This window comes from Phyllosticta citribraziliensis (assembly GCF_038025025.1).
Source record: "Phyllosticta citribraziliensis strain CPC 17464 chromosome Unknown J3D65scaffold_2, whole genome shotgun sequence".
Classification (NCBI taxonomy): domain Eukaryota; kingdom Fungi; phylum Ascomycota; class Dothideomycetes; order Botryosphaeriales; family Phyllostictaceae; genus Phyllosticta; species Phyllosticta citribraziliensis.
Window position 1 is genome coordinate 668,195 of NW_027117339.1, and position 26,284 is coordinate 694,478.

Here is a 26,284-nt window from a genome sequence, read left to right on the forward strand (position 1 = left end):
GAGAAGAAGAGGTGGCAGTAGTGGGAGTGAATGGAGGGAGGGAGGGTGAGAGAGGCTAGACAAGACAAGAGAGAGAGGGCGAGGGAAAGGGCGCCGCCGCCGAGCGAGTTGCGTTGCGTTGCAGGCTTGCCTGGCACTGGGCTGGGCTGGGAGTGAGTGCCCGGCGGTGCCAGTGAGCCGGAGACCTGACCTGAGAGAGGAGACCTGAGCACTGACCGAAGGCCACCGAACGCGGGTGCGCTGCTGGCTAAGCCTGATCGGTCAGGCCCAGCACGCCAGCTACCGGCCAGGAAAAAACATCAACCCAGACCCAGACCCAGACCCAGACCCATACCTACCTATGTACCTACAGTGCTAGCACTGTGTGTTTTGTACAGCGCCGCCATGGTGCGACAGCCGCCGTGGCAGTTGACTTCTGTCGGCGGCAGCAGGTGCATGTACGGTACGGTATGGTACGGTGCAGTTCGGCTGACTCTGACGGGCGCGAGGGCGACGACTGTGAGAAAGTGAAGCTGCAGTTAACCACGTCGAGGCAGGCCACAGAGCAAGGTGGCTAGTGTCGTCTTGTCAGAAAGCGTCATGGATCATGGCAGAAGCAAAAGCCATGAATAGCTTCGAATTCCCGTCCTTTAGGTCCTCACGTGAGCGGCCACGACAAAGCCCACCGGATGCGAAGGCGGGGCTTCCTTTCTCTCGACCTGTACAGTCATCCCTCTCGCTCATCCCGACCCCGACTCTAACCTAACCCCGCCGCCACCACGACTCCAAAGCCACAAGGCGCCCCTCTCTCCCTCTCCAGCTCTATCCTCATGTTTTCCCCGCCTTTGCATCTTCGCTTTGCTCTGCTCTGCTCCTCCATCCCAATGAAAAGCAATTCTCGCTTCGGCACTGCTCCAAGGACCATGTCCCGTTTTGAGAAGAGCCCCGATGCGCACTCCAGCCGCACTTGGGGTCCGTTTTCGAAATCCGCTTTATATTCAGTCGCCAGGACAATTGCCATGATGCACAACTCGCACGCGTCTCGTCTGCTTTTCTGCCTCTTCCAGCCCCATGGTGGTGCTGCAGCGTCTGATCAGTGGCCTCACCGCCTGGGCCCTGCTCTCCCCGGTCCTTGCCACGCCGAGTCCTGAATCAGTGCCGTCAGATGTCTATATTTTGCTACACAACCATCTACTCGGTACGCTCCGCCTTCTCACTGATTCGTCAATCTCGGCTCTTTGCTGTGGTAACCATGACATACACGCCTACCCCGCCGTCGCGTCGTTGTTGACTTCCTGTTTTCCTTTTGCCCGCTTCGGCCATAAACTGTATTCAGTTGAACCTAATTGCTCTATCAGGGGCCTCTGCCACCGGGGATGCTGCCCTTGTCCTCACCAACCTTCAGACCCATGACGAAGCCGTCTTGACTTGCGCAGCACTGGGCGAGGGCCTCTGGGAGCCGCCAACCACCAAAAACGCTTCATCGGAAATAGCCTTGTCCTACCTTGCTTACGCCGACCCATCCGCTCGGGACTCGGACTACTGGGTTCAGCAAGCCGCTGCGGGCAGCTGTCGCGCAATCACCCAAGATGGTGTCGTCTACGAGGCGGACTGCAGTAATAAACTGGCGGCTCTCTGTTCAAACTCTGCCGGGCTCGCCGTTGCAAACGCGACCGACACGAGCTCCCAATGGCAGACCCGTGTGAAGACCGGGAACTTTACTCTTACGGGATACAGAGACAAGCACAGCTTTCGCTTCCTGGGCATCCGCTACGCTGCGCAACCCGAGCGCTTCACCCATTCCACTCTGTACTCCGGGCCCACCAACGCTTCTGCGCTCGAATTCTCTCCTCTTTGCGTTCAGCCAGATTGCAATGCCACAACTTGCTCCGAAGATTGCTTGTTCCTCAACATTTGGACGCCATATCTACCCAAAGACGGCGCATCTCAGTCGACCAAGTTGAAGCCGGTTCTCTTCTGGATTCATGGCGGCGGCTTTACCGGGGGCCTTGGTAGTGATCCTACCACCGATGGCGGAAACATGGCTTCTCGGGGAGACGTCGTCGTCGTCACTTTCAACTACCGCGTCTCGACCCTGGGCTTCCTGGCACTTGGAAACAATCAGACCAATGGCAACTATGGCCTGGGAGACCAGGTAACCGCCCTCGACTGGGTCCGTCAAAACATTGCCGCGTTTGGGGGTGATGCAGAAAAGATTACCATCATGGGACAAAGTGCCGGAGGAGCAAGTGTGAGGGCTCTGGTTGCAAGCCCAAAAGCAAAGGGCAAGTTTCGCAGTGCGGTTCCGATGAGCGGCCCTCTGGGATCTTATCCCTTCCAGAGCTACGGAGACTACTACTCGGTTCAAGAGTCGGCCAGTCTTTTCGGTGAAGCTGTTTTGAGCGACACCAATTGCACCGGCACAACGGATGTCTTGAAGTGCTTGAGAAGCTATGATCCGTACGAGCTCGTTGCACTACCTGACGTAGCAAGGTAAGCACCTCCAAACTACCCCTGAAACATCACACCGCTTGCTCACACGACCACAGCTCACTGGTAGTCGACGGCGTCTACCTCACGAGCCCCAGTCTCAACGTTACTGCTCCTTCTGGCCCATCCATTCCGCTCCTCACAGGCTTCATGCACGATGACGCTGCGTCCTTTGTGCCCTGGCCGTCTGCCAACTCGACACTCTCCTCCATCCTCACCTCCTACGGAATTCCGCCCCTGCCAGCCATCCTCTCCGCCTTCCCGGCCAACTCATCCTCCAACACAACCCTCGCCGTTTTCAACGCGACGTCGCGCCTTGCAACCGACGCTGCCTTCCGCTGCCTCAACCTTGCCAGCGTCCTCACCGGCGCGCGCCATGGAGTTTTCGACCCGTCGTCCACGTTTATTTACGAAGTTGACCGCTCCTACATGCCCCCGTCGTTCAACCCCAATCCTCTCGCGTGCGATGCGCCTGTAACGTCTGCCCACCCCAGCGGTGACCCGACCGCTGCATACTACAAATGCCACGGCGGCGAGCTACTCTTCGTCTTTGGCAATCTTGTTTTCAACCAGTTGCCCTTCCGCGACGACAAGGACGTCGTGTTTTCGCGCTACATGCTTGATCGATTTGCATCATTCATCAGAACCGGCGACGTCGAGCCCGCCAAGGCATTCCTCGAGGCCAGAGGCTTCGTCGACGAAGAAGGCGAAAAGAATGTGAATTTCACGTGGGCAAAGCTGGATTTGCAGAATCCGAGCTTTGCCCGTCTGGAGTGGCCGCCGGCGAGCAGGCCGTTTGATGAAAAAGTACAGTGTGAGTCGTTTGGTGTTGGGCTGGATTACTACGAAGACGGTGGAGTTTAAAAGGGGGGAATCATTGCGGGACGCAGGACCTTGTTGATATTGGACTGGACTAGATGTAAAAAGTAGGTACGTACATACTGTGCAGTGAAAGCTGATACAAATGGTATATACACATGTCTCGCTTCAGGATATTCAGTATCCTGTCACCCCAAAAATCCACGCAAAAACACACCTGCCCAGGGTTTTCATTCGTAGTGGGTATCAAAAAACCAAATGCCTTGCTGCAAAAGCGTTCCTCCTGAAATGCTAGCAAGCTGCTCGCCATCCCACCGTTGAAAACAAAATCATAACACCTCCTGCGGAGCACACACCGACGACGCAACCCACAACGGAACGTCCGGTATCCTGCTCCCACTCGGTGCGATTCACCAAGTTCGTCTCCTCGCTCTTCCACCACTTGGCATCACAAAACACGGCCTCGGACAAGAAAATGCCCAAATACCCCACGGCGTCCCAGCGCGGCACGAACGAACGCCTCGAGGCCGGCGCCCAGCCCGGCGCACAGCGTGACGGCGAGCGCGGCTATGGCGTACGCTTGAGTACCATTGCGTCGCGCCGAAGATGCCGATGGAGAAGAGGGCGAGGAGGATGACGGGGATGGCGAAGAGTGTGGCCCAGACGGCGATGTTGAGCACGATGAGGCCCGCGGCTGTCAGGTTGGTGGCGAGCATGATGACGTGCTTGGGGTAGTGGCTGTAGCCGGCTGCGATGCTGAGATGGGCGGTAGTCAGTCAGTCAGTCCGGCAGTCTTCTATCAAAACGACAACGAGACGAGCAGGAGAGCACCAAACTCGACGGTCACAGCGACCCCCAGGCCTACAGACATCTCCCACACGCACTCGACAACACTTCTCACTCACCTCAAAGCCAGCTCCGCAAACCTACTCGCACACCCCACAAACCCCGTCTCATTGACCGCGAACACAGCCGTCTCGGCGTACGCCGTCACGACCGCATACACCGTCACGCCCATGAGGGCGTACGCGACGAGCAGCACGCCAGGCCCGCCCGCCGCCAACCCCATCCCCGACCGCCCCGGCCGCCGCGAGCATCTGTACGTACCGGCGCTCGAAGCTGCGGTCGAAACACATGATTCTCGTTGTCAGTTGCTTTTTCGCCGGTTCGGGCGGCGCGGCGGCCTTCTCGTTGATGCCGCGCGTGGGCCGCGTGCTCGTCGGCTTTGAGCTGGGAGCGGTGCGCAAGCGGTCGGTCATGGTGGCGGCGGCGGCGGCGGCGGCGGCGGAGAGACGCGGTCAACGGTAAGTATGGTGGTCTGTCGCTAAGCCAAATCAGACAGACAGGTCTCCAGCTCTGGTCCGGAGATCAGAAGCGAGCGGATGCCAATAGCACAATGCGTTGATGACCTGATGAAAGGGGGACAAGAGTGCCTGGTATAAATAGCGCTCCACTGACCATTCCGTCACAATACTTTGCTCGTCGATCAACCAGACGGAGACCGTCGAGGAGTTGAGCGAGCCATCGTCACTTGTGAAGTGTTGGCGGTCCCAGGGTTGCCTGCTTGTCCCCTGTCTTTGCGCCGGCCCTGGCAACCGTCGCCGACGTTGAACAAAACAAGCGCAGTGGCGTAGGTTGGCGAGCGAAGCGAGTATCTTGGGTCGTTCACGACCAAGCCCCTTGATCCATTTTTCGCTACCGATTTCTCGAACGCGAAGGGAGGACTTGTGTTGATCTCTTTTCCATTTTTGGTGAATTTGATATCCAGATCATGTCTTGGCAAGCGAGATGGACAGCGAGGAGCTTGCGATTGTGGGATCGCGCAGTCTTTTATTTTAGATGGTGTCGCGGTGCTGTGGTTCTAGACCGGCCGTTGCTGGAAGGTCACAGGGCGCGACACTGGGACCGAAGATGACTTGTTGAATGGAATGGCAAATTGGTGACTGCCCTTTCCACGTGGGGGATGCTGAGAGCTGCTGGTCAATTACGTCAACTGATAGTCCCCTTCTCCCGTCTTTTTGCGTCATATCAGCGAAGAGTTTTGGTAATTGATCAGGCAAACTCGGGTCTCGTAAGCCAAAATTGAGCTCCTGAGTCTCTTAAAAGAGGGACAAACCCCAACGTCCGGTACTTCTCGAACAATGGCCGTGGGCAGGTTCATTGGGGTGAAATGCTGCGAGGTTGGGTGGAACCAGGGGTTGGACTTGGCCCTGAACACAACAGCGGTTGAGGACAGTTCCCTTCTCCCTGTATCCACCAGTTAATCTGGAAAAGATTGAATATTGCCGTATCATGAGCTGCTCGGGAGGCTGTTGAGTGCGGAAAAAGCTGATGACTCTTCTCTTCGACGATTGAATTTGTGAAGTTCATGAAGGCGTTAAGATTCCTCGTCCCCCATGGAAGCGCGAGATCCAATTGAGCTCTCAAGCTCGCTTCAACTCCCTAATCAGGTCTTATGGTCTAGTGGTATGATTCTCGCTTAGGGTTAACCCTGGGTTGCTGTCTACAGCTTGCGAGAGGCCCCGCGTTCGAGTCGCGGTAAGACCCCTTCTTTTGCTCTTTTGACCTCTGCCGGCCAGAGCACTGTGATCTCTTTTTGCCTTCATGATTGCTTGCCAAATTGAGGAGCTGGATTCAGGTTGTTGGCGTGGTGGTGCCTCGGGGTGAGGAGCTCATGGGATGTTGAGGTACCACAGACAACGTTTGTTTTGGCCTGCTTGATTGTGTTACGACTGGCCGGCGAAGCAACGCAAACACATGAAGTATACAGTCAACACATTGTCGTTCGAGGCACGGCGACTTGGTTAATGAGGAAATTGGAGAAGAGTCTCCAATCGCAGAAGGTGGTGGCCGCTGAGCTTGACACGTGATTGTCCCACGCGCGGCTGATCTGTTTACAAACACCGAACATCTCCGGGGAAAATCATCCTCGCCAGACGCGCTGTCGCGAGCTGCTCAGCGACAACGACCAGCCGACGTCGCCACCATGTGGATCAAGGAAATCATCATAGACGTATGTCATTTCCATCGCGCCCGTCGATATCGCGCTCACACAGACAACAGGGCTTCAAGTCGTATGCCGTCCGCACAGAGATCCGAGGCTGGTAAACGATCCGCCCTCCGCCTTTCAGTCGCAGTACTGACAGCGCATGCAGGGACGACAGCTTCAATGCCGTTACCGGTCTCAACGGCTCCGGCAAGTCCAACATCCTTGACGCGATATGTTTCGTCCTCGGTATCACGAACATGACGACCGTCCGCGCGCAGAACCTCCAGGTACGGATCGCAACCAACAATCATTAGCGGGAATTGACGGGTGGAAACATAGGACCTTATCTACAAGCGCGGCCAAGCGGGCGTCACCAGAGCGAGCGTCACCATCATTTTCGACAATACCGACAAGAGCAAATCGCCCACGGGCATGGAGGACCGCTCCGAGATTTGGGTGAGCCGTCAAATCATGCTCGGCGGCACGAGCAAATACAAAATCAACCAGACGACCGCGCAACTCCACTCCGTCCACGACCTCTTCCAGCGAGTCGGCCTGAATATCAACAACCCCAACTTCTTGATCATGCAGGGCCGCATCACCAAGGTGTTGAACATGAAACCCCAGGAAATATTGGGCATGATTGAGGAGGCAGCTGGCACCCGCATGTTCGAGGACCGCAAGGCCAAGGCGTTCAAGACAATGACGAAGAAGAATAGCAAGCTTCAAGAGATCGAGGAGCTGCTCAAGGAAGAAATCGATCCCAAACTGGAAAAGCTGAGGTCGGAAAAGCGCGCCTTTTTGGACTTTCAGCAGACTCAGAATGAGCTCGAGCGACTCACTCGCCTGGTGGTTGCGCACGACTGGCTACGAGGGAACGAGAGGCTTAAGAATGCCGTGGATGATTTGGAGCAAAAGAGGCAGCGGGAAACGGAATTGGAAGAGTCGGCAGTGCGGTTGAAGAATGAGATTGAGATGTTGAAGGAGGACATCGAGCAGGTCAAGCGGAGGAGAGAAAAAGAGCTACGGAAGGGTGGACGTTTCCAGGCACTCGAAGAAGAAGTCAAGCAGCACTCGCATGAGATGGTGCGTCTTGCGACGGTTGCAGACCTCAAGAAGTCGAGCATGGCCGAAGAGAATGACAAATTCAAAAAGTTGGACAAGTCTGTTAAGGAACTGGAGGCACAGCTCAAGGAAAAGACCAAGATTCACGACAAGCTCCAGGAGAAGTACAAGGCCGCGCACGAGGCGCTTCAAAAGCAGACTGCAGAGGTGGAAAAGAAGGAAGAACTACTCCAGACTCTCCAGACCGGTGTCGCATCCAAGGAAGGCCAAGAAAGCGGATACCAAGGACAACTGTCCGAGGCCAGAAATCGGTTGAATTCTGCCGCGACGGAACAAGAACAGGCAAAGCTCAAGATTGCCCACTTTGAGAAGCAGATCAAGGAGGCCGAGCCACGCGCAAAGAAAGCCAAGGAGCAGAACTCGAGCTTGTTGAAAGACATGGAACGTTTGCGTTCGCAAGCACAGAAGCTTGAGAGTGACCTCTCCAAACTTGGTTTCGAGCCAGGCAAGGAAGACGAAATGTACCAGGAGGAAGCCCGTCTCCAAGAGAGCATTCGCGCGCTGAAGGAGAAGCTCGACGGCCTGAAGAGCAAGGACGCAAACATCGATTTTAGCTACAGCGACCCGTTTCCCAGCTTCGACAGGTCCAAAGTCAAGGGGTTGGTTGCGGAGCTCTTTACTCTGGGCAAGGACCATACGCAGGCTGGTCTCGCTCTGGAACTTTGCGCAGGCGGAAGGCTGTACAACGTGGTCGTCGACACGGCACAAACCGGTACCCATCTCCTGGAGAAGGGCAAGCTTAAGAAGCGCGTCACCATCATTCCGCTGGACAAGATTGCTGCATTCAAGGCCGCTGCCGAGAGGATCGGAGCAGCGAAAAAGCTGGCGCCCGGCAAGGCCAACCTGGCGCTCCAGCTCATTGGATACGACGACGAAGTGCAGGCTGCCATGGAATACGTCTTTGGCAACACACTTGTCTGCGATGATTCCGAGACGGCCAACCGCATGGCCTACGACCCCTCCGTCCGCATGCACAGCATCACACTCGAGGGCGCTGTTTACGACCCGGCCGGAACCCTCTCCGGTGGAAGTGCCCCCCGGTCGAGTGGTGTGCTGGTCCGGCTGCAAAAGATCAACGAGCTCACCCAAGAGCTCAACTCTCAGGAGCGCGCTCTGAGGGAACTGCAGGCCACAATTGTGAAGGAAAAGAAGAAGCTGGATTCTGCAAAGAAGATCAAGCAAGAGCTTGACCTCAAGACCCACGAGATTAAGCTTGCCGAAGAGCAAATCAGCGGCAACTCGTCTTCCTCAGTAAGCCTTTGTAGTGAAGTCTTGCTCGGGCCATGCTAATGTCTGACAGATTATCAAACAAGTCGAAGACATGAAGGAATCAATCATTCAGCTCAAGGAAGCCATCAAAGACGCTAAAGTAAGGCAGGACGAGTCTTCGAAAGAGGTCAAGCGCATCGAAAAGGACATGAATGAATTCAGCAAGAACAAGGACAGCAAATTGGCGGAGCTCAAGACATCTCTCGACAAACTTAAGAAGGAGCTGACCAAGAATTCCGCTTCGATAAAACCTCTTCAACAAGAAATGCGGGATGCCATGCTGGAGGCAGAGCAATGCAGCAGCGACCTTGCTGCCTCGCAAGAGCAACTCCAAGATGCAACGGCAACGCTTTCTGCACAGCAGCAGGAGCTCGACGCCTTGGTCCACGAGCAAACAGAAGCCAAAGACAACCACGACCTCGCTGCCGCTCAGCTCGAGGACGAGCGGGCGAAGCTGACCGGCTTCGATGATGAACTTCACGATCTGGATCAGGCGGTGCGGTCCAAGAACAACCTTGTCATAGAAGAAGGGTTGGAGCTGCAAAAGCTGGGGCACCAGATCGAAAAGTTCGACAAGGAGCTGCAGGCGACGCGGGCAGCAGTAGCCTCGCTAGAGCAAGAGTACGAATGGATTGGCGAAGAGAAAGAGCAATTTGGGCGGCCAGGCACACCGTACGAATTTCAAGGACACAACATGGCCAACTGCAAAACCAACCTCAAAAAGGTGGCCGAGACGTTCCAGGGCATGAAGAATAAGATCAACCCCAAGGTCATGAACATGATTGATAGTGTCGAGAAGAAGGAAGCCAACCTCAAGCGCATGATGCGGACCGTCATCAAAGACAAGCGCAAGATCGAAGACACGATTGTCGAGCTCGACGGGTACAAGCGCGAGGCGCTGCACAAGACGTGGGAGAAGGTCAACAAGGACTTTGGCCAAATCTTCAGCGACCTGCTGGCAGGCGCCTTTGCCAAACTCGACGCGCCCGAGGGCAAGACCATCATGGACGGCCTCGAAGTCCGCGTGCAGCTCGGCGGCGTGTGGAAGCAGAGCCTGACGGAACTCAGCGGCGGCCAGCGCTCCCTCGCCGCCATTGCCCTCATTATGGCGCTCCTCCAGTTCAAGCCTGCCCCCATGTACATTCTTGACGAGGTCGATGCCGCCCTGGACCTGAGCCATACGCAGAACATTGGCAATCTGATCAAGAACCGCTTCAAGGGCAGCCAGTTTATCGTCGTCTCGCTCAAGGACGGCATGTTTCAGAATGCGAATCGCATTTTCAAGACGCGCTTCCAGAATGGCACGAGTACTGTGCTGGCCTTGACGCCAGATGACTTGAAGTAGGTTACGTGGGTGGCAAAGTGCGCGTGGGGTTGTCGATGGGTTGTCGGTGACCTAGTGGGTGTCTTTTTTTTCGCTTCCTTTTTCGCACTCTGCTTCTCCTCTTTCCTCGCTTTCCTCGCTTTCCTCGCTTTACTCCTCGCTTTCGCATTCTGCTTTTTTTTCCCTGCGTCTTCTTGGTCTCCTTGGTGGTACGGCGTTGTTGTGGCTAGACGGACGGATGGACGAATGGGAAGGCCGACGTGCGTCTTTTTTTCTTTCTTCGGGTCACTTGGATTCATCGGTCTCTGTGTGTTTGTACCCACGCAGCGAAGGTGGTTGGCGTCTTTTGGGGAGGCAAGGCTTGGGCTTCTACTACGCGTTGATGAGTGATGTGAACTAACCCATCTTTTGCGCTCTTGTCATCATCAACAATTCAATGAACATCAACACACTCCAATCGAGAACCAACAGTCTCTTCAGTCCCTACCTCATCCATACTGGACCACACCTTTGCTTCTTTCCACTGACGCAGCAGCAACATTGACGATTTCCCTCTGCCTTCAAGCTAAGTGACTGACGAACCAACCACCGCACTGCCGACGAACCGATCGACCCACCCACCAACGACACGCACTACTACGCAGCCGCTTGATCGACGCCTCCACCTCATCATTCGCCCTGCCACACACCCCCCGAAACACAGCAAGAGGGCAGTGCAAGACGCAAGCGGGCCGAGCGCGTCTCGTCAACCCGACCCGGCCCGCCCGAAGCTGAACGACCGACGGACGTACAACGGCCGCGGGCTGGCAGGGCAGGGCACAGCGAGCACGCCGCAAAACGACACCGCGTCTCGTGGACGCGGGCCGGTTCGTCTTTGACGCAGCGCAGCGCACCGACGTGCCTGCCTGGCACTGCCACAATCAGGCTGTGGGTGCGGAGGTGGTGTTTGCGTCTGCGCTGAATTTTTACCCGTTTGGATTGCGTCCGTCTGGTAGGAGGGGTGTAGAGAGGAGAGGAAGATGGAGGTAAGTGAGTAGGTAGTGTTTGCTTCTGTCACGAGTAAGCAGGCAGGCAGGCAGGCAGGCAGACGTCTGTCCAGATGCACATTTATCTTTTGAATGCTTCTGCGTTTGCACGGGTGGCACTATGATGGTAACCACGCCCTCCCCCTATTTCACTTCTCCCCTGCAGATTCCCGCTGCTCCAGCGCCGTCTACGAAATCCCCAACCCCGCAGCGTGTCTTTCCAGACAAATCCCATATTGACTTTCAACAAAACGCCCTTAATGACCATCCATCCATGCATGCATGCACTTTATAATGCAGACCGTCCCTAGTACAATACCCCAAAAGCCCCCCAAACTAATCGACAAAGAAGATGATGAAGAGGGAAAAGCTCCAATCCGATCCGAGCACCAGAATAAGCAAGCAGTTGAAACAGCGAAAGGCAGAAATCTTCCCCCTTACTTCCCAGCTTACAAACCCCCTTGCCGCCGCACCTCGAGGAAGCGGGTCCGCTCGTGGCGCCGGTCGACCCACGACTTGACGTCGTCCCAGCGGCGGCAGGTTTTGGGCTGCTGGTGGAGCGGCGGGTGCGACGGCGCGTGGTTGGCGTAGCTGCTGCCGCCGCGCATGGGCAGCACCGTCAGATCGGCAGAGCACTGGATCGTCTGGCGGAGACGGTCGAGACAGGCGTCTGTACTCCATCATTAGCTTAACTGAGCCACAACACTCGTTCTGAGACCAGGCAAAGATCAGAAAAAAAGGGGGTGGGGACGGGGCCAAACGCACCAACTCTCGCTCTGCCGTCTTCCCACTTTCGCCAGCCGATGCCGTCCTGCGCGCCGTGGGTGGCGTAGTACTCGGCGTCGAGCTGCATGCGCACGCTGTTGAGGCAGCTCAGGCTGTGGTAGACGTCGAGCTCGGCGTAGATGGGGTCCGAATGCACGCGCGGCGGGCTCGCCAGCCCGGCTCGCAGCAGCGGCGCGCTCTCGTCGGCCGTCAGCGCGAAGAATTGGCCCTGCAGCAGCTCTTTCCATGCGCGGTCGATGCCGGGTACGTTGCGTGGGTTGCCGAAGTAGGAGGGGCTGGTTGCGGATGTGCTGCTGCTGCTGCTGCTGGAGGAAGAGGAGGAGGAGGAGCTCGAGTTTGTTGCTGGCGAGGTGAAGACGCGTTGTTCGAAGCGAATGGAGGAGAGGGCACCAGAGTCCCTTAGAAGGCCTCCTGCTGGTGATGTTGATGCCGACGAGACGGGAACCAGACTGAAAGGGTCGCGCAGCGTGACGACGGGGCAGTAGGAGCCCGAGTAAAGGAAGTAGGCAAGGGCGAGCGTCATGATGTTTGAGCAGCACAAGGCGAAGACGAGGACGTGGTTGAAGGACTGCAGCGAATGTGCTGGCGGTGGTCTTTCGGATAAGTGGTAGGCGTAGAATTGTTGGTCCTCGTTTTGATCCTCTTCTTCGATGCGGATCAGACAGTCGTCCATTTTCTTCTCGTCTAGCGGGTAGACAGTTCGGTAGGGCGCCATGACTGCTGGGGCGGTGTGGTGGATATAGTGGCGGGCACGTGGTGGGACGGGAAAAGGGGAGTTCAAACAGAGAGGTCAAGTCGACGGCAGCCTTATGAAGAAAGAGGCAGCAGCGTGGGGAAGGCAATGGGATGCAATGCAGGTCAAGTGGTTCGATACGAGAGGCACATGGGTACAAGTAGGATGGACTCCGGGCTGGTTTTGGACAGAGGCACCGTCCGTGATCGATGACGGTCCAGGCGGTGTCGTGGCTCCCGCTAATGGACGCCGCTTCCTGTGGTCTTCACATAGCTAGTGGACTGTGGACCTGACCCCTTGGCTGCACGCGCATCATGGCGGACTTGCTTGGCGGTGGAGATTCATCATGTTCGCCGTCGAATGCGGGAGCTGAAGCTTGGCAAGTGCTTCGCGCGAAGCTTGTCGTCGCTATTTTCATGCTCAACGTCGTATCGTCTGGCATGCTCGTCCGTCGGCGGGGTTTGGCCTCGTACCGCTCCGCGAACATCCCAAGCGCAATGATCGCCTTCATATGGAATACGGTACGCGCTGAGGGAAAGCGGAAAAAATAAAGCGGTTGGCATTTTTGAAGCAGCGCGGGGCCGTCGACATTCCACCCTCGTCGAGTTCCACAAGTCTGAAAGCGGAAATTGCCCGAACAAATCGGCCCATTGCCTCATTCCGATGCAGAAAGGCGAAGTTTCCATCGTATCTGCGCCATCAGCACCACGATACGAGCACCTGCCTGCTTGCAACACTGGATAAACATACTGTACTTTTACCTGGCTGGCTGGCCCCCACTACAACTCTATCCCACACCCGCCCAAGTCGAGGTGAATGTGCCTATAACCAAGTCAACTCCAATGCGCCAGAAACAGACACGGCCGCTAGCATACCGCCACACTTACAGCTTCGCCTTGGGGTCCACCTCTCTCTTGTTCCCCGCCTCCGCCTTGCCAACGCTCCTCAAGACGTCCCACACCTCGAGACCCTGCTCCCACATTTCATCGTACCACACGTCCACATTTCCATCCGCCTTGAGCCTCCTAACCTCCTTGTGTCCCTGCGTCCCCCACTCCTCGCGTACCTTGGCCACATCACCCTGCACGAAGCTGCCAAACAACCCCACAAACGCCTTTTCGACAAGCTTCTTTTCATCGTCGCCCAGCGGCCCTGGCGTCCCGGCGTTGCCCCACCACCAAATCGGCATGTCGCTCGAATGCGTGACGCCCCACTCGGGCGGAAAGATGTTGTCGACGCAGCGCGCACGCCATTCGATGCGATATCGAAACACCAAGTCTCCCGCCCCGCCGAGCACCAGCTTGTCGACGAAACCACGCTCCAGCGCGTGGATCTGCACGTCGGCGTAGATGCGCCCAAAGGCATCGCGCCAGTCGGCGCATTCGGCTGGCAGCCGTCCGTTGGGATAGTAATGCGCGACCAGCGCATCCACGGCCGGTGCTGGGTAGTCTGCACGCAGCCGCTGCACGACTGATGCGAGCGAGTCTTCGGGCGGATGCCACGTTCCGTACAAAAAGTGCTCGTCGCGGCACTCGCCCATTAGCAGGGCCACGTTGCGCGATCGCATGCGCGCGCCAAACGCTCCGCTGTCAATCTCTGCGTACAGGTCGAACGGGACGAAGACGTCATCCAGGGTCGCGCGGAATTGGTGGCGCTTCATGGTGGAAGCGGCTGCGAGCAGTTGGCGCGCCGGGATGGATTTGAGCTTGCCGATCTTGTCGACTGTGGGCAAAGACGAAGGGATATTGAGGTGCTCGAGGAGCTCGTCGAATTGGGCTTGGGCCGACGAAAGCGTTTTGGGCTCCATTCCGGGTCCGTTGCTCCACATGACGCACCGCCGGATGACGGCCTTGGAGTCGGGCTGGTACAGGTCGTAGGCCAACTGCTTGAAGGCGCTGTGCGAGCCTGCTGAATACCCGCCAACCGTGATGTTTGAAGCATCTCCGGAAAAGTAGCTTATGTTCTTGTAGGTCCATTCGAGTGCGAGTCGCTGGTCCCAGAATCCAAAGTTGCCGGTGGGCTCATCTTCTGCGGCAGACTGGAGTTCTCTGGAGCCGAGGAAACCAAACAGGTTGAGACGGTATGCTGGCGCGACGACAATGGCTCTAAACGGCGACTCTGAAAGCAATCCTACGGGGTTGATGTCATTGGGGCTTCCAACTTGCAGGAAGCCGCCGTGAATGTAGAAGAAGACGGGCCATCCGTTGGCTGGAGGCTCGCCAGCAGGAATCCAAATATTGAGCTGGAGACAATCTTCATCCCACAGAGTTGAAGGTCCGTCACCAGTAGTTCCCATCAAGGTAGCCGACTGCGGACACACGCCAGTGCCGCCTGTGAATCTCCCGGGATTGCCTCTTGTCCCGTAGCGGTAGCAAGTAGGTAGCGGTCGCGGTAGTCGCCATCTGAATGGACCGAGAGGTGGCAGAGCGTACGGTATGCCCCCAAAGTAGTGGCACAAGTCTTCTCTGGAGCTCTTTTTAATCGTGGCGCCTTGGATGAAACCCCGCTGATCCAGGTCCCGCAGGCATGGCTCTCGAAACGTGGCCATGAACGGCGATAGTCGAGGATGCAAGGTGCTGTGTAAAGTCCTGCAGGTTACACAACCTGAGCCCAATTCAGAACGTACAGCTGGGTTTGGACCTAGCCGGAAGCTAGTTTTGATGCCGCGTAGGAAACGCGCGGAAGATCGGAGGCGTGGAGGCGTAATGAAAGACGGAGGAGGATCAAAAGATGTCAATTGCGAAGAAGGTGGAGTTCTAAAGGCGCATGCGGGTGATGACGAAGATTGTTGGATGGATCTCGAAAGACGAAGGTGGGAGGATAAGACGTCAACACCCAGGCCAGGACCTGGAAGTGGTGGCCGCTAAAAATGGCGGGGTAGGGGTCGGGGCCAGAGTTTGGCGGAGCAGCTCCCGGCGTCGCTATTTGAACCAGAATCACCTCACATCCCATGTCCATCCTCTGCTTCTTCATGCGCCAGCTCAACATCTCTCGGATGGAGAGCAAACACGTCGGAGCAATATCGAGAGCTGCAACGACGCACGAAAACGACGTGTACCGCGCTTTGCAACCCTCGCCTGAAGACACGACCACCAGACGCTCCCATGATCTTGCAATTTGATATCGGCCAGATGCACCTACCCGCCCCGCTGGTCATGGGTGCGGTTTACCTTTGCGCTTCCTCATGGATTTATCCGCGTGGAGGAAGAATCCTTCCTCCGGGCTTTCGGCGCCCATAGCTTTACGGATTTGCCTTCAGCTCGCATGTTGATGCATTCGCCGCCAGTGGGAGTGAGCCTCATGCTTTCGGGGCCCGCAGAGCTCATGTTCATCTCAGCTCGAGGCCAAACGTGAGCCTTCCACATCCTCCGACTGCCAGTCTCAAACGCGTGTTTGATCATCACGGCCGACCTCCAAAATTCGCCTGCACAGATATCTCCAGAGTGGGCGCAGTGATAGACTGGCCAGCAGAAAGATAAAGGGCCTGGGAGTGAGGAACCACCAATGAAAAGAGACGGAACCAGGAAAGGCAGGTGAAGCGCGCGGCAAAGACGACGCAACCAATGACATGTCGACCTACGCAACATCGAACGTAGCAAGCGTGATCCGTGGAGTTTGCCAACATCGGGATCTCGAGAGTTTGATTCTGATTCGGGGGAAGAGGGGCCAGGGAGAAAGAGGCTTAGGCTCGCGACTGGGCTCCTTATTCATGTCGCAAGTCGCGCCCAGCAATTGCTGTCCTTGATGCCTCAGCTCACTTGCCTTTAGCAGCACGAAGCGTTTGTAGGATGAGGCTTGCCTTTCCACTACCACCTCCGGTTTCCTGATCTATTACGCGATGTCTTCTCTATCAACACATGCCCGCCCTTCCCTTGCGTACTCACAACCCTCGAACTGGCTCAATCGACAAGAAGAGGAAAATAAATATCATGCCCGGTCATCGTGGTGGTGGCGCGCGCGAGAACGCAGAGACCGATCAAGAATGGCATGGTCATCGTCAAAGCGAGCAAGAGCGAGGACTAGTCGGCACAAGGTCATTAGACAGCATTCCTCCTATCCGATTCGACTCTACTCATTTATCTGCCTTGCCAATATTCTCAGCTGGTCGAGCCACTCTAAAGTGCTGTCCTGCTTTGGTCTCTTCTACCGCGACACCTCCTTTCTCATGCCATTTATAAATCTGCGAAACCCTTACCACCACATACAGCGGTCCCCGAAAACGTGTTGGTGGTGTAGTGGTAACGCATGTCGTGGCAACAGTCGCATCCACGGCAAGTCCCAGGTTCAAGTCCTGGCCAACATACGGATCCTTTTACCTTTTGCTCCCCCATCCCTCTCTTTTGTAGAGTGGTAGCGAGGTGAGATGATCCATGCGATATTTTGCCGGCGCGATAAGTCTTTCCTCGTTCTGTTTATAAGTTTTCGCACCTCTTACCCCCCATACAACGTTCCCCGAAAACGTGTTGGTGGTGTAGTGGTAACGCATGCTGTGGCAACAGTCGCATCCACGGCAAGTCCTAGGTTCGATTCCTAGCCAACATAAGGGTTCTCTTTACTTTTTGCCCTCCTTTCCCCCTCTTTTGGAGAGTGGTAGCGAGCTGAAGTGATCCATGGGACGAGTCTGCGCGAGGACCCTGCGTGGGCCAGTGCCGTGTCCCTGCCTGGACAAAGGGACTGTCATCGTACGGTCCGGTCGCCCTAGGGCATTCTCCAGTGCGAGCAAAAGGTGTCAGAGAAATGGCTCTTGTGGTTAGTGTCCGCAAGAGCATGGTCCAAAGAAGGAAGGAAAGAATCCGCTGCGCCGACGCATCAATGGGTTGACATTGGCACTGTTGTCGCTGTGCGTCGGACCACAGGCACGGTGGCGATAAGTGAGGCGAGATGGGGCAGTTGCTGTTACCTAACCACGCTCCTGAGCCATACCTCAATGGAGTCAGGTTGAGGACATGTGTGCTTAGAGCGGAGGGCCAGTACAAGGTCAGTGAGCGATTTTGGAGTTTTCTTTTTCTCTCAAGTTGACTTCCGTCTGTCCACGTGTGTGAGAAGGGATCGAGTGAAAGGTAAACTCAGTGATATGCTGCAGCAAGCAGCTTAGTGTCTCTCCCCTCGGTGGATCAATGAAACCCATGCCCCTCAACGCTGACGCCATCCGAGCCTATAGCTGCAGCTTACGAATGCTTGGTGATGGAACCCTGGACGCGAATCACGATGCTATAACAAGCTTTGAGTAGTAAGGGGTATGCAGGCATACTTGCCGCCCTTCGCGTCTCGATTGTCACAGAAGTTGCATAGGCACTCCTGTGCCTTGGTTCCTGGAAAGAGGGCAAAGCCCGGGGCACAGGAGTCCTCCGAGTGAGGTCGTAGGGGGCCTTGAGAGAGTGCCCGACTGGCCGTTGGAGCGAGGCTCAAAAAGCCGGTGCTCCCCTTCGTCCGAGCAATCCGCCTTGAAGTTCTTCGTGACCAACGACGCGTGGACAAAGGCGTTTGCAGAGTCTGGATGACGGGCTGGGGTTTGTGCCAGTCAGCGCCGAGCATCAATATGCGCTTACCGCAGACAGCATCCCCTCCAGAAAATTGACCGCAATCGCGAGGCCGCCGTTTGAACAGACTTTGACGAGCGAGCTCTGGTTGACGTTTGCCCGCCTTCCCCGCATTTCTTGGAAGGTTGATCGACGCCAAGGTATAGAGGGAGCCTGATAGGCTGGCGGCCACGATGCTCCTGCCCCCGACGACCGCGTCTCCGCAGACCCGGACCGGAGACTGGATGCCACGGGGCAGCGCTGGTTTCGTGAGCAGCTCAGCCTCTCTGCTTCGGCGCTCGCAAGCAAGCATGCTGCTCGTCGCCAGGATGCTCAAAGCGCCCGCGCGTGAGCGGGTCTCCCCGGATAGAACCTTGCACAAGCGTTTGGCGTTGTGGGGAAGCTTGTTTACCGTGTCATGGGCGGGCAGCGGATTGGACGGACCAACCTTCCCGTGGCCGCGCTGGGCTGGCTGGGTCCCTCTTCGGACTCAGTGACCCAAGGTAATGCGTGCTCAGCGCTGGCGCTTTAGCTCTGACCCTGGGCGGGCATCTCCCCTCTTTTCTGACTTGTTTGGAATGAGGAGAACGTGGAGAAGACCCGTGTAGGGCCGGCCTTGGGGCGAGGTCCGTATTAGAAGAGACGGTGTCTGCGCCCCTTGCTGTCGGTTATGCCGGGAGTGCGCTTCTAGCGATTGAGAAGAAGAAGAACGCACCAGTCTCGAGTGTTTGCGGAAAGCGGATACAGACATTTTCACAACGGCTTGAAATGGCGGAAAACAACCAGAATCATGTTGTGGAGGAGCATCTGGAAAAGGACTTTAGCAGGAACGACTACCCTGACGAGCATCTCGGCGCGCATGTCGATGCTGACCACGCCCTGAACAAGATCCGTACCGCCGGCAGTATTTCCATCTCGCCAGAACTGTTTGAGAAGATTTACCTCTCGCCTCAGAACCGGGTTAAGGGGGAGCTGCGCAGAACGTTTGGCAACCCAACTCCAGTGCAAGTTCCTCGCTCGGACCTACACGTTCCAACAGACTGACGCTTTCGAAGTTGTCTCATCGGCTTCCTCCTGGCCCTGACGCCGCTGAGTTGGCAAGTCTCTTCCTCTACTGCACCGTCCCAATTGACTGACGTATTCGAAGCATCTTGATGGGCTGGCGGGGAGCTAGCGGCGCCTCTGCAAACGTCGGCGCATACTACTTTTGCGGAGGCGTCCTAATGCTGCTCGGTGCCATTGGCGAATGGATCCTGGGCAACAGCTTCCCTTGCGTCGTCTTTGCGTCCTTTGGCGGCTTCTGGACCAGCTTTGGGGCCACGCTCACGCCTGATTTCAACGCGTACGGCGCGTTTGCTACAGATCCGAGCAATCCGGCGAGCGGGCTGCAGACGGTTGGTTTCAATTCCGGGTTTGGTGCGTCTTACCTTTTGCGATAATATGCAAAATGGTTGTGGACCCAGACTGACCTGTGTCTAGGCTTCTTGATGCTCTCCATGGCCTTCATGTGCTTCCTGTTCACCATCCTGGCCTTGCGCACCAACCTTTGCTTCGTCACCATTCTCGGCACCCTCTGCCTCCTCTTCTGCATGCTGGCCGGCGCATACTGGCAGACGTCCAACGGGAACCTCGACACGGCCCGACACCTCCAAAAAGCTGGCGGCGCCTTCTCTTTCATCACCATTTGCGCTGGCTGGTGGGTCATGTTTGCCATTCTCCTGGTTGCCATCGACTTTCCGTTTCAGCTCCCTGGTAGGTGCCGTTCCACGCTGCTTGAAACACTGCTGACGATGTGCCTATAGTTGGTGACTTGTCCCACATTATCAAGGGAAAGAGTGAGAAGCGAAAAGCCGCTGGCAACGTCGTATAGGCGTCTCGCTTGATCCGAGAGTCTGTGGAACCAGAACTCTACTGTGATGGCGTCTGTCTGCCGGCTTTTGGAGTGCATGATGAGGGATTCTTCTTTCAACGGGCGAATGGGTAATGTGTCTAATGTAAGGTCAATTCTGTTGCGCTGCCACGAGGGAAAATTTGCATACCAGGTGGTGGTTGAGAGTACCAAAACATTACCTCCCACGTGTTCGGGGAACCGGCTTGCTCTCTCTTCAGTGCGTACCTGTTGGAGCAAAGGCCGTGAAATATATTTGCGCGGGACCGCCGGAGTTGATGAGTGATCATCAATTTGGCGGGTAGCAGCGACAATTGTGATGATAAATCTTGCAAGAACCGCAGCAAACCGGAGTGGAAATGCTGGCACTTGATCGAGGACTTCACTGCTGTTGTGACTTTTGGGCAGTAATGCGCATTGCTGGTAGTGTGGTTCGAGTCAGCTTTGATGCCTCAGGATGGTATTCGGAGCTTAGGAGCTTCGGAGCATAATAGGAAAGTGCGCGACTGACGACCTCCACGTCGAACACAGCAACAAAAAACTTCAAATTAGAAAGGAGAAGTGATGAAATGAGAGCAGAAGGCGAAGACTGTTTAGCGTCGTAACTCATTCTATTCGTATCGTCTTTCGCAATGCTATTATAGAACAGACCAGATGCGCAGACCGACCGCGACAACGTCCCCGGCATTTCAGGCTCATGCAACCAATCGAGGCTTGGTGATCGAAGTTGTGACACAGACGAGACCAGGAGGGAAGCGGAAGTGGAGCCCACGGGTGATTGACAGGAAGCATTCGAGCATCCATAAAGACACTAATAGGAGCACATGAATTCCAGTCCGCGGATCCTATGATCATTTGTGCCACGATTATTGGCACCAAGTCTCGAATGCCAATGGCACCGTTGTCATAGATCCCCGTATTATTCCCGCTCACCGAGGCCGACAGGCACATCCTAGAGGCCAGACATGATGACAGCAGCCAAGCCCGAGGTCGAGGAAGCAATGGATCCAGTCGTCGGCGTAGCCGGCGCATCAGTGACGGTGGGGTTGGAAGCAGGCGTGGCAGTAAGCGTTTGGAAGCCCGCCGGGGTGAGCGGGATTGCCATCGGCTTCTGGTCACGACGCAGCAGACCGTCGGCAGTCTTGAAAGGCGCGGGCGGGTCCTGGACGGCGACACGCCAAGAGAGGATGGAGCAGTTGGCGAAGCCCGAGTAGAGGTCGGTGTAGAGGATTGGGTTGGTGGGCAGGGCCAATTGCGGGTTGTAGTCGTCGTCGAAGACGGTGGTGCAGTCGTCGACACGCTCGCTGTAGTCGCAGGATGTTTGCTTCCTGTAGACGCTGGCGGGTACCTGAGGCATGTTAGGCCTTGTTCATTGTGTGTTTGTTCGGGGGTTGTTCAGCTTACAGGGTGGTCGAAGTTGATCCAGTCGATGGATTTGGTGTGCCTGAGGCGATTGTGTCAGCGGAAGAAGGCAGCATAAGGAGACAGCAATGGCCGTTCTACCTGTAAGGCGTGGTCATATCGTATTCGACGCTCGAGACTGATTCCGCCGGTACTCCAAGAATGACGTTTTCCCAGCCGGTACCAGCGCAAGGCAACGCAGTCAGGGAAGCAAAAGACAGGTAGATGGTGGGAGAAGTGAAGGTGTAGTTGCCAGACGTCGCAGTGACGACAGAAGTGATGGTGGGCGTTGCAGTCGTCGAAGCTGGAGTGCAAACCTCGGAATCAGCCTTTGACTGCGGCCAGTACATCAGCTTGACGTCTGCTGCGTCCAGCCGACAGTTTGTTTCTCCTTCGATGATTCCAACGCATGTGTCCCCGCCAAAACCACAGTCTGGGAACTGTGTAGCTGACGCATCGCGAAATGACTGAACTAGCCTTGAGCAACCGGTATAGTCGTAGGTGCAAGTGGGCGTGGGCTCCGAGTAAGAGTATTGTGCCCACGAGTACAATGAAGGACTCACGGTGCTGGCAGCACCCGAGGCTCGGGGAACACCATCACAAAGCGTTGAGACTACCCCAGTGTAGTTGCCGACAGTCTCCCAGATGTAATCCGTGTTGGTGGAGTAGCCGGTCGGGTCTCCTTTCTCTGAGCTGAGATCCCACGAGTTGTATCTGCTGGCCCACAAGGCCGATGCACTTTGACAGGACAGGACCTCTGAAACCGCCAGGCTATCGGATCCGGCCCAGGTATACTCGGAAGGGTCCACGGTGATCGAATCGGACGTCGTAGTGGTTGGCGCAGATGTAATGGTCTGTCCGAGGACGGCTGGGAGGGCAATCAGGCCCCTGAGGGCGTTTTTCTGCATTCTCGCCATGGATACTGTCGTTAAATCGTCGGTCTGCGTGACAAAGCCTTCCAATGCTCACGAGGCTACGGACAAGACTTAAATGAGATAGATACCCCCACAGTGGGTCGCGAAGAAGTGTCAAGTCCGCGATTCAGCCGCGGTGGTAGGTGTATGAACCGAGTTGACAACCCACTGACAATGGGCTGATCCAGTTCATATCTATTCCTGATGGGACATTCGATGGCAGGTACCATCATTTGGGGTCGAGAAGAGTGCACCTCCATTGGTGGACGAAGACCTGAGAAGGAGAAGAGATCCGGTACAGCTGAAAGGCAGGCCGCACTGCGTACCTGCCAAAAATCTTCCCGGGAACACAGCCAGGCTGCGGTAGTGCGCCATCCTCGCCCCAGATCTGCAGCTGCCTGTGTGTGACCCATGACTTTCTGGCCGCTGCTGGCCATTGAGAGAGAAACGAGGGATGGGGTTGTCAGCCGGGAGGCGTGGCGCTCTCATGCCGCAACAATATCTTGGACATCCGCCCCCAAGAGAGGGATTTGTGGCCGGAGCAGAACAAGTCTTGCTGAGAACCTGCAGGTGACATGGCGGTGAAGGTAGACTGTTGCAAGCCTAGATTCCCGGAGGGCCGCTCAGCTGTCAATGGTGCTGTCAAAGGTCCGAAAGAAACGGTGCTTGAAGGACCTGTCGATGTGCGACTCCAACGCTGCTGTTATGTATCAGCAAGGCATGAGCAAGAACAGTTGCACTCATGAAGGCCGTTGACACTGCAGTCGGCGTGAAAGCCTGGCAGTTGGCCTGGAATCCGTGCACAGCAAATCGGACGCACTTGGCGGCCGAGGTCGCACCAACGAGGCCGCTCGAATCTGCTTGAACGGGTGAATTTAGGTGGATTCGCAAGAACATGTTGGTGGCATCACGTCTGACGTTGGGCGCTACGCGTGAACCAGCTTTTTGGGTCGAGCGGCGCCATCAATAGCTTGTTTCGAAGTTTGGACCGAGGCTCGACTCTTCAAAGCTGTAGCATGCGCAGCCTCAGTCAATTGGATTGCTCCCAACCTTCGCCTTTGTCACTGCAACGGCCATCTGCTTCTGCGTCCGTCTCTCCGTTTTCAATACTTGGAACGCTCACTGCGCGCCCTAATTCAGGGGTATGAGCTCTCCAATCCACCGACAATCATTCACGACCCGACAGCCTTTGTCAGCAGACATTGCAATGGCAAGACGAAAATCAGTAACAGAAAGAGAATTACGACCTATACAAGTGAGTACCGGAAATAAAACACACTTCGGGCGAGAAGTCTTCCGTGACCCGTCAAAAGTCGTGGCCGTAGCACACACAATCAAGGGTAAAGCTCTTAATTAGCTTGCCCCTCTTACCCATCACCTTCAATCCAGTCAATGAGACGAAAGATACTACCGTATAATGCTGTGAAAGTTACGCAAGTAATTTATCGTCTTCTGGCTGCCTCTCAAGATCGAAATGGAGATTACTATTACCCGACTTTATCGTCTTGATTTAGGTTAAGCCCTAAACGAGGGCCAGGTAAAGCGGATGCGGACGTTGGGCTTGGCCCGAATGACGCACATCCATTGGGAGGAAAGGTATACAGTGCCGAGATTCGGTAGTTGAGTTGGAGTGGTAAGTGGTAGGGGCGAGTCAAGACTAAATCACCAGAAGGGTAACCTTTAGGCGAGTGCCGCGGACAAAATTACCACCAACGAGTCCCTTGGCTAACGGTGGGGGTAGTGCGGAAAGGAGCCACAAGGTGGTTACTGTGGACGGAAATTTACGTCAGTAGTATTTACTCGTCTTTGCCTTGTTATGCAGAGCTCAGTAACTTCTGTGTTGACCCGTCTGTTCCACTCGCGTCTCATCCGGCACAACCCAGTCAACACTGCACGCTGTTGATGTGGAGCCGCACCCCGTTGACCAAGACCTTTCTCACACACAACTTTGCGGAACTCTCCTGAACGCGTCGTTCCAGCACACAGCTCATTTTACACGGGCTATTGAACACCCTGGCTACCAGTTGACCAAGTCCTTACAGTCTCACGCCCAACTTCTCGCGAGCCTTCTCCAATGCCTTTTCATCAACAGCACCCACGCTGTCCGGTATCGCATAGCCCTTCCATGGCTCGCCCGCCTCATGAACCAGCGCCTCGATCCCATCGCCGCTCGTAAAACTCCACACGCGAACAAACTTGCTTGCAAACTTCAATGCAAACGGCGTCCCGGCGGCAACGAAGATGGTCTCTCCTTCTCTCAGCACGCAGGGCGCCAGGTCCTCCACCGTCACCTCGAGCGCGCCCTCAACAACGGACAAGCAGTGGTGGACTGACGGAAACGTCATCTTCTTCTCGAAGACGGACGCGCCGTAGCGCGAAGAGGACTCGATGCTCGAGATGGCAAACTTGCCGGCGCTCTGCTTGGTCGTGATGAACGGCCGCGACAGCACGCCGCCCAGCAGCCACCTGGGGCCAGTGTTTGCCCTCAGGTAGTAGGGCAGGTTGCCGTCAGGCAGCTTCTCGTCGTCGGCGTCCCACTCGGAGACGGCACACCCTTCATGGTGCGGGTGGAAGTGGACGTCGAACTGGCCCTTTGCCGCCATGACCTTGGGGATCAGGATCTCCTTGAGGTTGCGGTCGTCGAACTCAGGATACAAGATGCCATCATACTTTTCAGCGACGTAGCGGAAGAATTCAAGCCATGATGCGGGCGTAATCAGACCGAAGGTCTCGGTTGTCGGGCCCAGCAGTTGCGGGTTGTGGATGGTGTGCTGCACTCTCTGATCAGCATTCGACTCTTCTGGTGTTGGCTGCCTCAACGGGTCACTTACCGGTGGCACGTAGCCGAAGTCTCCTGGACCCATGATCTTGCACTTGTCGCCATTCCACAGCTTGACCTGGCCCTTGGTCACAAGAAACACATCGTGCGCCTCTTCGTGGTGGTGGAAACCAGGGGCGTCCGCAAGGGCTCCGCCAGAAGTGAAGACGGCAATGGTGTCGTCGCTTTGAAGCGCCGATGTCATGATCCGAAACACACTCTTACTGCCCGGAATAGATATGACCTCGCCCTCATACTGTGGAATGACGTAGCTCTGCTTGTCATTGGGTGGTTGCTCCAGTCTCCGCAGCTCTTTTTGGTGCTCTTGCTTTTTTGGCAGCATGTTGACAATGTGATCCATGATATATAACGATCTCGACAAGTTTAATCGGTATCCTTTGCTTCTGATATGGCGGTTATAAGTAGAAAATCAAACCACAGCCAGAGACCAATTAGTAAAAAACACGGCATTCGGCACATTTCCAATAAACTTTCCCATGCATTCCCGTCGTAGGGCTGTCCGACAGTCCGTCCGTCGTCCGTCCCATCTGGGCTGCCTAGTCAAACCATCCCAAGAGCTCCCCACAACCCGGGCCGGCGCGCTGGCAACTCTGTTCGGCTTTTCCGAGCACGACTCCAAACCACCGATATGCCCAAACGGCTCCCTTCAGTTCCAAATCATGAGAAGACGCGCCCCGCCACCAGTTGCCTCATCGCAGGTTTTCAACATGTAGCTGCGGACCTCCAAATACCGAGCTCCGAAAAGGCGCTCCTTTTTCCTGCTGCGGTCGCGGCAGACGCCCCCTTTCCATCGAGTGCTGCCGTGATGCGATGCCGACGCGGCAGTCGTGATATCAGAAATGTGCGGCCTGCGGTGGCCGTGGCGCATGGAGTCCATCTGCCTACAATTTCAAAGCCCTCGGTTCCAATAGGCGACGTGGTTGCTTTTTTCCGAATTCTGAGAAGGGTAAATTGCCGCCTGCTTCGCTTTAGCCAGCTAGGTTTACAATGGCACTGGTTTATTCCTGGACACTCTTGGGATAGAGTTGCTAGATGTACGTCCTATCGCAGTGAATGGACGCAGGGTCTATCTGGTCAAGACGTCAGACATGTCAGAGCGCGGGGACCAGCGGCGACATGGCCCACTTTTCTGCCACTTTCGTCCAAGGCAACTCAGATCCTCCGTCTGGCTTGGGATAAATATG

At 55.9% G+C, this 26,284-nt stretch overlaps 8 protein-coding genes and 3 non-coding genes across 11 annotated transcripts; 6 read left to right on the forward strand and 5 right to left on the reverse strand.

Annotated features, from left to right (window-relative positions):
• The first annotated feature begins 898 nt into the window (after positions 1–898).
• Positions 899–3,358, forward strand: J3D65DRAFT_202987 (uncharacterized protein). The gene is made up of 3 exons (XM_066794429.1): positions 899–1,177; positions 1,338–2,472; positions 2,529–3,358. The coding sequence occupies exons 1-3, from the start codon at positions 1,051–1,053 to the stop codon at positions 3,331–3,333; spliced, it is 2,067 nt and encodes a 688-aa protein (XP_066658453.1). The 5' UTR covers positions 899–1,050; the 3' UTR covers positions 3,334–3,358.
• A 788-nt stretch (positions 3,359–4,146) lies between these two features.
• J3D65DRAFT_612820 (uncharacterized protein) lies at positions 4,147–4,398 on the reverse strand (the record flags this gene model as incomplete). Its single annotated transcript, XM_066799055.1, has 1 exon — positions 4,147–4,398. A coding segment is annotated over exon 1 (163 nt), but the record flags the coding sequence as incomplete, so codon positions are not given.
• Positions 4,399–5,737: 1,339 nt separating this feature from the next.
• On the forward strand, positions 5,738–5,835 carry J3D65DRAFT_t17. Its single transcript has one exon. It is a non-coding gene; the product is annotated as a tRNA-Pro (tRNA).
• Positions 5,836–11,384: 5,549 nt separating this feature from the next.
• On the reverse strand, positions 11,385–12,662 carry J3D65DRAFT_203241 (uncharacterized protein). The gene is made up of 2 exons (XM_066794432.1): positions 11,786–12,662; positions 11,385–11,690 (listed from the first exon to the last, which is right to left on the reverse strand). Exons 1-2 carry the CDS (start codon positions 12,519–12,521, stop codon positions 11,470–11,472), a joined length of 957 nt encoding a protein of 318 aa, XP_066658455.1. The 5' UTR covers positions 12,522–12,662; the 3' UTR covers positions 11,385–11,469.
• Positions 12,663–13,180: 518 nt separating this feature from the next.
• Positions 13,181–15,404, reverse strand: J3D65DRAFT_203657 (putative carboxylesterase). The gene is made up of 3 exons (XM_066794434.1): positions 13,415–15,404; positions 13,290–13,361; positions 13,181–13,230 (listed from the first exon to the last, which is right to left on the reverse strand). Exon 1 carries the CDS (start codon positions 15,085–15,087, stop codon positions 13,423–13,425), a length of 1,665 nt encoding a protein of 554 aa, XP_066658456.1. The 5' UTR covers positions 15,088–15,404; the 3' UTR covers positions 13,181–13,230; positions 13,290–13,361; positions 13,415–13,422.
• An 821-nt stretch (positions 15,405–16,225) lies between these two features.
• On the forward strand, positions 16,226–17,446 carry J3D65DRAFT_203806 (uncharacterized protein). The gene is made up of 3 exons (XM_066794435.1): positions 16,226–16,253; positions 16,308–16,839; positions 17,079–17,446. Exons 2-3 carry the CDS (start codon positions 16,378–16,380, stop codon positions 17,139–17,141), a joined length of 525 nt encoding a protein of 174 aa, XP_066658457.1. The 5' UTR covers positions 16,226–16,253; positions 16,308–16,377; the 3' UTR covers positions 17,142–17,446.
• Positions 16,761–16,842, forward strand: J3D65DRAFT_t18. Its single transcript has one exon. It is a non-coding gene; the product is annotated as a tRNA-Cys (tRNA).
• J3D65DRAFT_t19 lies at positions 17,000–17,081 on the forward strand. Its single transcript has one exon. It is a non-coding gene; the product is annotated as a tRNA-Cys (tRNA).
• A 1,380-nt stretch (positions 17,447–18,826) lies between the features above and the next one.
• Positions 18,827–19,928, forward strand: J3D65DRAFT_644084 (uncharacterized protein; the record flags this gene model as incomplete). Its single annotated transcript, XM_066802131.1, has 5 exons — positions 18,827–19,041; positions 19,114–19,155; positions 19,206–19,474; positions 19,538–19,810; positions 19,861–19,928. 5 exons carry the CDS (start codon positions 18,827–18,829, stop codon positions 19,926–19,928), a joined length of 867 nt encoding a protein of 288 aa, XP_066658458.1.
• Positions 19,929–20,898: 970 nt separating this feature from the next.
• Positions 20,899–22,255, reverse strand: J3D65DRAFT_664584 (uncharacterized protein; the record flags this gene model as incomplete). Its single annotated transcript, XM_066802750.1, has 3 exons — positions 20,899–21,294; positions 21,351–21,390; positions 21,450–22,255. 3 exons carry the CDS (start codon positions 22,253–22,255, stop codon positions 20,899–20,901), a joined length of 1,242 nt encoding a protein of 413 aa, XP_066658459.1.
• Positions 22,256–24,297: 2,042 nt separating this feature from the next.
• J3D65DRAFT_548347 (cupin domain protein) lies at positions 24,298–25,422 on the reverse strand (the record flags this gene model as incomplete). The annotated part of the gene is made up of 2 exons (XM_066796904.1): positions 24,298–25,032; positions 25,093–25,422. The coding sequence occupies 2 exons, from the start codon at positions 25,420–25,422 to the stop codon at positions 24,298–24,300; spliced, it is 1,065 nt and encodes a 354-aa protein (XP_066658460.1).
• Positions 25,423–26,284: the final 862 nt, after the last annotated feature.

Coding starts and splice junctions, on each gene's coding strand:
- J3D65DRAFT_202987 (XM_066794429.1), top strand. CDS start 1,051: ATGGTGGTGCTGCAGCGTCTGATCAGTGGCCTCACCGCCTGGGCCCTG. Junction 1,178..1,337: donor GCTACACAACCATCTACTCG/GTACGCTCCGCC, acceptor TTGCTCTATCAG/GGGCCTCTGCCACCGGGGAT. Junction 2,473..2,528: donor GCACTACCTGACGTAGCAAG/GTAAGCACCTCC, acceptor ACACGACCACAG/CTCACTGGTAGTCGACGGCG.
- J3D65DRAFT_203657 (XM_066794434.1), bottom strand. CDS start 15,087: ATGGCCACGTTTCGAGAGCCATGCCTGCGGGACCTGGATCAGCGGGGT.
- J3D65DRAFT_203241 (XM_066794432.1), bottom strand. CDS start 12,521: ATGGCGCCCTACCGAACTGTCTACCCGCTAGACGAGAAGAAAATGGAC. Junction 11,691..11,785: donor AGACGGCAGAGCGAGAGTTG/GTGCGTTTGGCC, acceptor GATGGAGTACAG/ACGCCTGTCTCGACCGTCTC.
- J3D65DRAFT_203806 (XM_066794435.1), top strand. CDS start 16,378: ATGTCTTCTCTATCAACACATGCCCGCCCTTCCCTTGCGTACTCACAA. Junction 16,840..17,078: donor AGGTTCAAGTCCTGGCCAAC/ATACGGATCCTT, acceptor TTCCTAGCCAAC/ATAAGGGTTCTCTTTACTTT.